The sequence below is a fragment of the Hypanus sabinus genome, chromosome 12 (genome assembly GCF_030144855.1).
Source record: "Hypanus sabinus isolate sHypSab1 chromosome 12, sHypSab1.hap1, whole genome shotgun sequence".
Classification (NCBI taxonomy): Eukaryota; Metazoa; Chordata; class Chondrichthyes; order Myliobatiformes; family Dasyatidae; genus Hypanus; species Hypanus sabinus.
The window spans coordinates 66,444,476-66,456,538 of NC_082717.1; the positions used below are offsets into that span (position 1 = coordinate 66,444,476).

A 12,063-nucleotide genomic window follows, 5' to 3' on the forward strand; every position below is an offset into this window, starting at 1 on the left:
GTGATGATATTTCAGAGAGCCTGCCCCTTTTCATTAGTGTTCTAATGAGTTTGAGATTGACTTTAAAATATAACACTAAAAAGAAATTAATTTTGTTCTTTCAATTCATTTTTTCAGTTTGCTTCAGGTTGTTCCTTGAATTGAAAGAATCCCAATTCTGCTGGAGGATGCATTGCTACTTTTCAAATTTTAAGTGATCCCCATTGTTTATAATGGGAATTATGTTTGGATAGACCAACATTTGTTCCAAATAAGTGACTTAGATTTAAAAGTTTGAAGACCCTAACCTGGAGTTGCACCCTGACTCTGGTTCTTTGTGGGAATGGGACCTGTTCTCAGGGCCTCACGACCGGCCACTTTTTGATATCCTAAGCATGTGGCCTGGAAGGCTAGCGTGCCTTCAGTGTGCTGGTATCTCATGGCTTTGGAGATGGGCCGATTCAAGGCCGGTGTCCCTGACAGAACATCGGGAGTAGGAGAACAGAGCTCAGGAAAAAGCGACACAACAGACTTTTCACATCATAAATCAGTGAGTTGTTACGTCTCCCCTCACCATGAAGTGGGGACACCTCTTTTTCCCTTATTAGAGAGAGAACACCTGTGGTATGTCGAATTACTGGGTGAATGAGTAGTCTGGAGTACTGCAAGTCTGTGTCTCCATTGATGCTTTGCACTTTAGTGCTCCATGGGAGGGCGTTGAAGCTTTTTTTTTGCTGGTGGCGGGGGGTTGTTGCCTGGTGCTGCAAGGGGAGAGCTGGGGTGGCACTTTGGGGTTCTAATATTTAACTGTCATTCATTCTTTCGGGCACTCCTCTGTTTTTGTGTATGTTTGCAAAGGAAAAGAATTTCAGGATGTATATTGTACAGTTGGCCCTCCTTATCCATGGGGAATTGGTTCTGGGGACCCCCCCCCCCCCCCCCATGGATACCAAAAATCGCAGATGCTCAAGTCCCTTATTTAACCTGACCAGTGCGGTTGTCTTTAGGACCCAGTGGAACCCAGGACCTTATTTAACCTGTCTCAGTGCGGTGGACTTTAGGACCTGGTGCAGCTCTGAATCCGCAGTGTTTCTGTTCATGAAAATAATCATGATCATGATTGAAAATGAAGTGGAAATAATAAAGTGATCGGAAAGAGGTGAAACGCCATCGGTCATTGGAAAAGCATTAGGCTACAGTCGGTCAACGATTGGAACAATCTTAATGAAGCATGTGAAAGGTTCTGCCCCGATGAAAGCTGCAATTATTACTAAGCAACGCAATGGTTTAATTATTGAAATACATATGTTTCTTCAGTGTTTTTTTAATATGCATAGAAAGGTAAAATGTATACTATATACTAAGACAAATGTTTGACTAACTGACACTAAATTATACCGGGTGTACCTGTTCCGACTTCAAATCCAACTTAAAGGCAGACTCAGGAACAGAACTCGTTCATAACCTGGAGACTGCCTGGACTTTAAAATCATCTCTAGATTACTTATAGTACCTAATACAATGTAAATGTATGTAAATAGTTGTTATACTGTATTGTTTAGGGAATAATGACAAGAAAAAATAGTCTGTAAATGCTCAAATAACAAGTGCTGGAGAGAGAACTTCCGGGTTTTCCCAATCCATGGTTGGTTGAATGAATCTGCGCATGCAGAACCCGCGAATAAGGAGGGCCGACTGTATACATTTCTCTGACATTAAATGTACCTATTGAAAACTAATAAGCCTTCAATTTGATCCAGTGTACACATGATTTAAAATTCCTTCTGCCTGAGTAGCAATATCACTTTGCCATTGTGATTATTGACTCCATATTATTTGTGAGTGATGCTGCTTCATTTTTGATATCGTTTATTGGACAATCTAAATGCAGCAAAGTACAAACCCCATTTCCAGAAAAGTTGGGATATTTTCCAAAATGCAATAAACAATCTGTGATATTGTGGCGACCCACTTTCTGCGCAGGTGAACCGGCTCACAAATAGCCAGCACGCAGGGGAAGACTTTAGTAATGTACCTCCGATGTCATTTCCGCCTGGAGAAGGTGGGCGCCAGGGATTTAAATGCCAGCACTGTGAAGTTTGAATAAACTAGTCTCGAAACGACTTACCGACTGTGTGTCGTTATTTCAGCGCTGTGTGTAGCACATCACTACATTGGTGACCCCAACGGTCCAAACGGGATTTGGACCAAAGATGACAGACTCTTCAGCTGTTCACGCAGTTTTGCTAAAACTGCCGGCTTTCTGGACACTGCGACCACGCATGTGGTTTAGCCAAGCAGAAGCCCAGTTCCAGATTCGGCAGATATCCTCTGATTCCACGCGTTACTACCACGTGGTGAGCACCCTTGACCAGCAGACGGCCGCCCAGGTTGCGGATTTCATACATTCATCCCCGGAAGAAGGCAAATATGAAGCATTAAAGGCGCTGCTCATTGGGACCTTTGGCCTTTCACGGCGTGAGCGGGGTGCCCGCCTGCTTCACCTGGACGGTTTGGGAGACAGACTGCCGTCAGCATTGATGAACGAGATGCTGTCCCTGGCTAACGGACACAAGCCCTGCCTCATGTTCGAGCAAGCGTTCCTGGAGCAACTGCCCGAGGACATGCATCTGCTGCTGGCCGATGCAGATTTCAGCGACCCCCAGAAGGTGGCGGCCTGGGCAGACGTGCTGTGAAAAGCCAAGAGGGAGAGCGTGGCGTCTGTCGGTCAGATTACCAGACCAGGCCTGGCAGGGGGGCGCACACAACATAGAGGCGGGATTGAGGAGGCCAGTGAACAGTGGTGGTTCTATCACCAGCGGTGGGGCACAAAAGCCCGCCGTTGTCGCCCACCCTGCAAGGGCCAGGGCAAGCTGCCGTTAATGACTATGGTGGCTAGCCACTAGGACAGCCTCTTGTACATCTGGGACAAACAGTCGGGACGCTGCTTCTTGGTCGACACTAGAGCAGAGATCAGCGTCTTGCCCCCAATGGTGTACGACACCCGCAACAGGAAACCAGGACCCACCCTGAGGGCCACAAACGGCAGCACGATGCGGACCTACGGCACCTGCACAGTGCAGCTGCAGTTCGGCGCCAGCCAGTTCACGTGGGACTTCACACTGGCTGCGGTGGCCCAACCACTCCTGGGGGCGGACTTCTTGCAAACTCACAGCCTGCTGGTCGACTTGCAAGGGAAAAGACTGGTACATGCCGAGACTTTCCAGACTTTCTCCCAGGGTAAAGCCAAGTTGCCGGCCCCATACCTGGACCCCATCACGCTGTCGGACAACGAATTCCCCAGAATCCTGACGGACTTCCCATCGATTCTGGCACCACAGTTCACGGCAGAATGCCCAGACACGGGGTACAGCACCACATTCCGACCCAGGGACCACCCCTCCGTGCCCGCGCACAAAGGCTCCCCCCGGAAAGGCTCCGCCTGGCGAAGGAGGAATTCAAGCGGATGGAGGAATTGGGGATCATATGGCAGTCCGACAGCCCATGGGCCTCCCCCTGCACATGATGCCCAAAGCAACAGGGGGCTGGAGACCATGCGGCGACTACCGCAAGCTGAATGAGGCTACAACACTGGACCGCTACCCTGTGCCGCACATTCAGGACTTCGCAGCAAATCTGCACGGCGCACGGCTCTTCTCCAAGGTAGACCTGGTCCGGGGATACCATCAAATCCCGATGCATCTGGACGACGTCCCCAAAACGGCACTCATCACCCCTTTTGGCCTTTTCGAGTTCCTCTGCATGCCGTTCAGCCTGGCTGCACAGACGTTTTAGCGGTTAATGGACACAGTGGGACACGACCTGGACTTCACTTTCATCTATTTGGACGACATCCTCATAGCAAGCAGCAGTCGTCAGGAGCATCTGTCCCACCTCCGTCAACTCTACGCCCGACTGAGTGAATACGGCCTCACGATCAACCCGGCCAAGTGCCAGTTCGGTCTCAATACCATCGGGCCACAGGATTACCAAAGACGGGGCAACACCTCTGCCCACCAAGGTAGACGCAATCCGCCACTTTGCCTGGCCCATCACAGTCAAAGGCCTGCAGGAGTTCGTTGGTATGGTGAACTTCTAACACCATTTCCTGCCCTCAGCAGCCTATATCATGCGCCCTTTGTACACCCTGATGTCAGGTAAAGGCAAGGACATTACTTGGGACGAGGAGGCCGGGGCCGCATTCGATAAAGCCAAGGAAGCCCTGGCAGATGCTGCGATGCTTTTGCACCCCAGAACGGACGTTCCGACCGCCCTCATGGTGGAAGCATCCGACACAGCAGTCGGTGGGGTGCTGGAGCAGCTCATTGAGGGGTGCTGGCAACCCTTGGTGTTCTTCAGCAAGCAGCTACAACCACCCAAACTCAAGTACAGTGCTTTTGACCGGGAGCTGTTAGCGCTATGCCTGGCGATCCTGCATTTCAGTTACTTAGAAGGCAGGCCGTTCACCGCGTTCATGGACCACAAACTGTTGACCTTCGCGTTCACGAAGGTGTCCGATCCCTGGTCGGCTCGCCAGCAGCGACATCTGTCCTACATCTCTGAATACACGACGGATATCCAGCATGTCTCGGGGAAGGATAACGGCTGTCCAGGCCCTGTCCCTGGGGGTGGACTGTGCAGCACTGGCGGAGGCGCAGCAGGCAGATGACAAGATGCCCAGCTACAGGACCGCAGTCTCGGGCTTGCAGCTGCAGGACTTTCTCGTAGGCCCAGGTGATAGGACCCTCCTGTGCGACATGGCTACCGGCCAACCTCGCACCATCGTCCCGGCAGCCTGGAGGCGGCGGGTTTTTGACTCCATACATGGTTTGGCACACCCATCTATCAGGACAACTGTCCAGCTGGTCTCCAGCAAGTTTGCGTGGCACGGACTTCGCAAGCAGGTCATTGAATGGGCCAGAACATGTGCGCAGTGCCAAACAGCCAAGGTGCAGCGGCACACTAAAGCCCTGCCGCAGCAGTTCAAACCCACCCACCGGAGGTTCGATCACATTCATGTGGATGTCGTGGGCCCCCTACCAGTGTCCCAAGGAGCGCGGTACCTCCTAATGATGGTAGACTGGTTCACGAGGTGGCCAGAAGCGGTCCCGCTCAGCGACACATCTGCCGATTCCTGCGCCCGAGCACTGATCGCAACCTGGGTAGCACGCTTCGGGGTACCGGCCCACGTTACCTCCGACAGAGGCGCCCAGTTCACCTCCAGCCTGTGGTCGGCTGTGGCCAGCCTGTTGGGAATGCAGCTGCACCACACAACTGCCTACCACCCACAGTCAAAAGGACTGGTGGAACGCTTCCACAGTCACTTGAAGTCGGCTCTCATGGCCCGCCTGAGAGGACCTAACTGGGTAGATGAGCTTCCCTGGGTCCTGCTTGGAATTCGCACAGCACCCAAAGAGGATCTGCACGCCTCGTCGGCGGAGTTGTTGTATGGCATGCCCCTGGCCGTCCCAGGAGAGTTCATACCAGCTCCAAGGGGGCAAGAGGAAGAACCCGCAGCAGTCATGGACAGGCTACGCGAAAGGCTCGGCAACCTGGCCCCCGTACCAACTTCACAGCATGGACGGACCTCGACCCATGTACCCAAAGAACAGCAAAACTGTAAGTTTGTGTTCGTACGAAGGGGTGGACACTGGGCGCTGCTACAGTGGCTGTATGAGGGGCCGTTCAAGGTGATCAACAACAACGGGTCCACGTATGTTCTGGACATTGGGGGGAGAGAGGAGGTTTTCACGGTGGACCGACTCAAACCAGCCCATGTGGACTTGGCGCAGCCGGTCGAGGTTCAGGCACCGCGGCGCAGAGACAGACCTCCCAAACAGAGGCTGATCCAGATTGGGGGGTGTATTGCCAGTTCTGGGGGGGGTGCGGTTATGTGGCGAGCCACTTTCTGCGCGGGCGAACCAGCTCACAAATAGTCAGCGCGCGAGGGGAGACTTTAGTAATGTACCTCCGACGTCATTTCTGCCCGGAGAGGACGGGCACTAGGGATTTAAATGCCAGCACCGCGAAGTTTGAATAAACTAGTCTCGAAACGACTTACCGACTGCATGACGTTATTTCAGCGCTGTGTGTAGCACATCGCTACAATATGTTAATTCAAGTGAACCTTTATTTAACTGACAAAAGTATAAAGAAAAGATTTTCAATAGTTTTACTGACCAACAATTGTATTTTGTAAATATACACAAATTTAGAATTTGATGGCTGCAACACACTCAACAAAAGTTGGGACAGAGGCATGTTTACCATTGTGTTATATCACCTTTCCTTTTTAATAACACTTAATCGTTTTGGAACTGAGGATACTAATTGTAGTAGATTTGCAATTGGAAGTTTTGTCCATTCTTGCTTGACATAAGACTTCAGCTGCTCAACAGTCCGTGGTCTCCGTTGTCTGATTCTCCTCTTCATGATGCACCATACATTTTCAATAGGAGATAGACTGGCAGCAGGCCAGTCAAGCACACGCACTTTGTGTCTACAAAGCCACGCTGTTGTAGCCCATGCAGAATGTGGTCTGGCATTGTCCTGTTGAAATAAGCATGGGCGTCCCGGGAAGAGACGTCGCCTTGATGGCAACATATGTCTCTCTAAAATCCTAATATACGCCTTAGAGATTGATCCAAGATGGCGGCGCGACGCAGCTTGCAGTGCCCACTCCGGAACTGTTTATCTGTTATTTGTGAAGTGGAGTGCCGTGCGTAATCATAATCGATTGAAAATGGACGTGGAAGCACGGAGAAACATCGGGAAGTTCCAGGAAGACCTTCTTTGTTGCTGCTGCTGCTGTGAGGTCTGGGACTTTGCTGGGAAGAACAGGTCCCCAGTCCTCAGGGTCGTTTTGCCGATGGCCATTGGCGGGGCCATCTTAATACGCTTGGCAGAGGATGGAGCTCGGAGAAGCTGTGCCGGAGGGGATGGTCGTCGGCTCGGAGGTTCGACGGACTCAGGTTGCTTTCAGTGTGTGCTGCGTCTGTGAGGCTGGTTTCGACGGAGCTTCCATTGTGTGCTGCATTTGCGAGGCTGAGTCGGGCGGCGCCTTGGAAGTCCATAGCAGGGGCACTCCCTTCTGCCGCCAGCGTGGGATGGCGAGTCTGTTGGGACCCCGGGGACTTGTGGAAACTGTGGTGATTTCTTTTGAACTTAGTCCTTTAACATCTTGGACTATTTTTACTGTGCCCATAGTCTTTTTTTTTTATCAATTATGCTATTGTTTGCTCTGTTGTAACTATATGTTGTAATTATGTGGTTTTGTGCAGGCCTTGTAGCTTTAGTTTTTGGTCTTTTTGTCTGGTGGATTTGGAGCTCCTTTCCGGGGAATGCGCTAGATGGTAGCGCGATATTAATACGCAGCAGCCTCTCTGGACTCTGGATTGGGGATTGCCAAACGTTACGTGGATTCTTTGGTGTAGTCTGTTTTGTCATATGCTTTTGTGATATCATTCTGGAAGAACGTTGTCTCATTTTTTAACTGCATTGCATTTGTGGTTTCTAAATGACAACAAACTGAATCTGAAGAGTCAATGGTGCCTTCACATACGTGCACTGATGCACCCCCATACCATCACAGATGCTGGCTTTTGCACCTTTCGCGGATAACAATCAGGATGGTCGTTTTCATCTTTGGCACGGAGAACTGGACGCCCGTTTTTTCCGAAAACTAGCTGTAATGTGGACTCATCTGACCACAGCACACAGTTCCACAGTCTTTCGGTCCATCTGAGATGAGCTCGGGCCCAGAGAACTCGCCAGCATTTCTGCATAGAGTTGATGTATGGCTTCCTCCTTTCGTAATACAGTTTCAAGTTGCATTTCTGGGTGCAGCATTAAGTAACAATGGTTTTCTGAAGTACTCCCAAGCCCAGGTGGCTACAATTGTCACAGTAGCATGACGGTTTCTTAGGCAGTGCTGCCTGAGAGCTCGAAGATCACGCACATTCAACAGTGGTTTCCGACTTTGCCCTTTACGCACTGAGATGTCTCTGAATTCTCTGAATCTTTTCACAATTTTATGTACTGTAGATGTTGAAAGACCTAGATTCTCTGCAGTCTTGCATTGGGAAATTTTCCTTTTGAACTGATTAACAATTCTCTCATGAATTTTGGCACAAAGGGGTGAGCCACGACCCATCCTTGCTTGCAAAGACTGAGCCTTTGATGGATGCTACTTTTATACCCAGTCATGATACCTCACCTGCTACCAATTAGCCTGCTTAATGTGGAGTCTTCCAAACCGGTGTTATGAATATTCTGTGCACTTTTCAATCTTATTTTAACTCTGTCCCAACTTTTGTTGAGTGTGTTGCAGACATCAAATTCTAAGTATATTTACAAAATACAATTAAGTTGGTCAGTAAAACTATTGCAAATCTTTTCTTTGTACTTTTGTCAGTTAAATAAGGGTTCACGTGAATTAACATACCACAGATTTTTGTTTTTATTGCATTTTGGAAAATATCCCAATTTTTCTGGAAATGGGGTTTGTACAAAGACTCAGTCATGTAAACTGAATGCTTCATGCAACAAAGCCGATTAGTCATTACTGTGGCACAAGAATACTTGCTGAAATGTTTGACATTTAAAGAAAAGCAAACCAGACAGTTGAAAACAGTGTATTTCCATCATGTGCTCTTCCTGCCCTCAAAAGGTCAGTCAGGTTTCAAGATGGGTTTGTCTAAAATGTTTGCTTCTGGGTGTCAGTAAAACTTTGTAGTCTGTAAGATTTGAATTAAGAGTAAAAACCCACCAAGGGCACTGATCTGTTTATATCAAAGGAAACATGCTGCCCTACATTGAGATGTCTTCTATTCAGTTTGGTGAAACTAATTAATGGATGGATAAGAAATCGTGTCTTTTCCTCACTCTTAAGTTGTATTCCAGCTCTACGAATGAAACTTCTATTGTGCCCCACCTTGCTGTTTTTCTAATAACCAGCATTATGTTCCATTAATCATACTGAAGTCAAAAGATTTTGTTTTAATTTCCCTGTACTGAAGGGAGGCTAAAAGACTCTAGACTGATTTTCAATATTACTTCATAACTTCACTGCATTACTACTTAAATGGAGGAGCAATTGGCAATACTAGTTATTTGCTACTGCTTCAGTATGTTCCTTTAGAAATTCTGGTGCTTAATTACAAAGAAAGTAATTTTCTGCTTCTTGTATCTCGACCAAATGAGCATGATTTTAGTATTGATCTTGGCACCACTTAGGCCATTTAGTTTTAAGGCTATTGTAACTGAGTCCATTTCCATCTAAAATCACACATGTGTGTGCACTTCCAGCAAATTTTACTCCATTAGTGAGGATGTAGGTGATTTTTTTGCTCCACAGCACAGGTCCTGACCCCAATGAAAATTAACTCGCTACACATCCGACCAATCTCGTGATCTATTTTGTCAGGCTCACTTACTCATCTAATGTGTTCACTTTAATCCATCACTGCTTTATTGATTAGTTATGGTTTAGTTTAATATGAGCTTTGAGAATCAAAAATACTAGCTAATTATTGTAGATATGTTTAATAAAATGTTTTGAAATTATTTTGCACCTGAAGATATTTTTCTACCATTGAACTTGAGTTCCAGTGTAATGTAATGTTTTCCTCTTTCCTTAGGATCAAGTCCCGCCTGTCCAGTTTGACTGGAGTAGCAGTGGCCTTACTAATCCTCTTGATGGTACGTCCCTGCATTGAACCTCTAGCACCAGAGCTAGAGTTAAGAATTCTACCAAGTTCAGACATATTTCTCTCTGCTGATTTATTTCCTTCTTTCCATCCTTTCTCATTGTGGAAATCCAGGCTTTCTTTTAGCCTTGCCGATTTATGCTGGTCTTAATTACGTAAGCAAGCAAGACAAAAGTAAATAAGAATAGGTGAGCTTTAGAAAGGCTATAAGTGCACTTCTAAGTCTTTCACAATACTTTTCTATTACAGTATATTCAAATTACAAGATGATATTAAGTGCTAAATTGCACATTTAAAACACTTGATTTTATAATTCCATTAATAATTAAAAATTTAAGTTATGATGTATTGTTTCTAGTTATTGGCTGAAGTTTTGAACTGCTTTAATAGTCTGAGCATCAAAGCCAGTGCATTTTTGAGATTCACCTGGACAAACTCAGTTACTTGAACATAGACAAGTATAATGAAATGTTTTACCATTATGCTTAGCATTTTTATATTTTATGGAATAGAGTATCACCTTTGAAATTGGCATGTCACAATTTAGATCTTTACTGACTTATTGTTTTAATTCCACAGCAATCTAAAAGATTTACTGTAACAAATAAACTATGGTTAGTAGCTTGCTGAAATATTGCTGTTTCACTATTAGATAATGCTCTACATTCCAGTTACCTAGCATATTTGCATTTACTATATCAGTTTTGTGTGTGTGCGTGCGCACGCAATTCAACTTTGAATATAAAGTTCATCTGAAATCTCAGTTCAGTTTTCATTACATTTTTAGTCTTTTGTACACTAAATTTCACATGTCCGCAGCCAGCTTTGTGATCACAAAAATTTTCTAAGATTATGTAAATAAAATCGTAAATTAAGATATTTATTTTCAGGGTTAAAATAGAATGGATTTGTGCCTTTCTGAAGTACTTCAAGGGCTAGTGTGCATAAACCTACCAGCAAATTCCTTGACTTAACCTAGAAAGAAAGTCTGGATGAGCCCTGCATTGTTTTGATGTCCATTAACTACTCCAGTCAAATCTACCTTCTTGGTTCACTAGTGATTTGTTCAGCTTGTAAATTGTTCATAAGCCACGAAGTGTAACGCAGAAAATAATCTAAATGAATCGTCTTTATCAAAGGCATTAAGTTTACATTTTTAATCTTGAATTGTAAATAAATTTAAGGGCTTAACCATAATTAGAATTTTCAATATTAATTGTTTTGGATTATATGTTTGCAGTATATAGTAATAGTAATGTGTGTGTTGAAGTTTGTTTTCTCCCCTGTTTTGCACATCATCCCAACTCCGGCTTACGCTATCATGACTACCTATCAACATGGTTCCTGAAGCTCAAGTTAATGGAGGTTCCACTGCTCTGAGCCTTGATTTCTTTGGGCCAGTGGATAGCATGAGCTTTGGTAATAGTACAGCAATCCCAGGTCAGCGGAATGTTCTAACTGCAGCCTGTCAAGCTTGTAATGTTGTGGTTACATGACTTTCCCTGTGAGATAAACCATGTCAGTTGGCACTGAATCACCTTAAAAGAAATTGTATTTTAAAGTAGTTATTTTATGTGCTTCACAATTTTCTTGAGGATTTTTCAATGCAGAAGGTGTGTAATTCTTTATTTTGTATATGACTGTGTTAAAGTATTTTCCTGCAGCTGAGGTCCAATTGCTAAGAAAATTTAGGGTTAATTAAATCAGACTAATTTAACTTTCAAATTTTTCAATATATTTCCATAACATTGTGGTTGGCTAAGTTGGATGTTAGTTGGCTGGGCTAAAAATTTGGCCTTAGAAGTATTGCAATCTCTGTGAAGTTTTGTCTATTGTTAAGCAGGAAGTACCAGGATTGTAGTGCTTTGCTGAGGTAGTCAATTGGATTGTGCAACTTAATTCGAGAACCAAACGGTTGAAGGGAAGTAGCTGTTCTTGAACATGCTGGTGTTGGACTTCTGGCTTCTGTACTGGTACCTATATATGGGGGGGGGGGGGGGAATGGCATGGGCGGATGTTATAGATTTTTGATGTTTTTTGCCTTGTGACACCTCATGTAGATACTTCAAGTGGTGGTGAAGGATATGCCAGAGATGTATTGGGTTGAATCCAACTATATTCCTGCACATGCGAAATGCGGTACCAAATCATGATATGAGTCAGGGTACTTACAGTGGTACATCTGCAGAAGGTGCCCCTGTATGAATTCTTTGAATATAGAGTCATAGAGAAGTACAACACAGAAGCAGACCCTTTGGCTCATCTAGTCCATGCTAAAACCATTTAAACTATCCATTTTCATCAACCGTTGCCCTCCATGTACTTATTCAAACTTCTCAAACATTACAGTCGAGCCCGCATGCTCCACTTGTGCTTG

At 45.8% G+C, this 12,063-nt stretch overlaps 1 protein-coding gene across 2 annotated transcripts in view; it reads left to right on the forward strand.

Annotated features, from left to right (window-relative positions):
- LOC132402972 (aftiphilin-like) overlaps positions 1-12,063 on the forward strand; it is an 80,927-nt gene that overhangs the window by 53,951 nt on the left and 14,913 nt on the right. For both annotated transcript variants that reach the window (XM_059986145.1, XM_059986144.1), the window contains exon 7: positions 9,618-9,678. In XM_059986145.1, the coding sequence (XP_059842128.1) occupies positions 9,618-9,678 (61 nt within the window). The remainder of the gene's footprint in view (positions 1-9,617; positions 9,679-12,063) is intronic.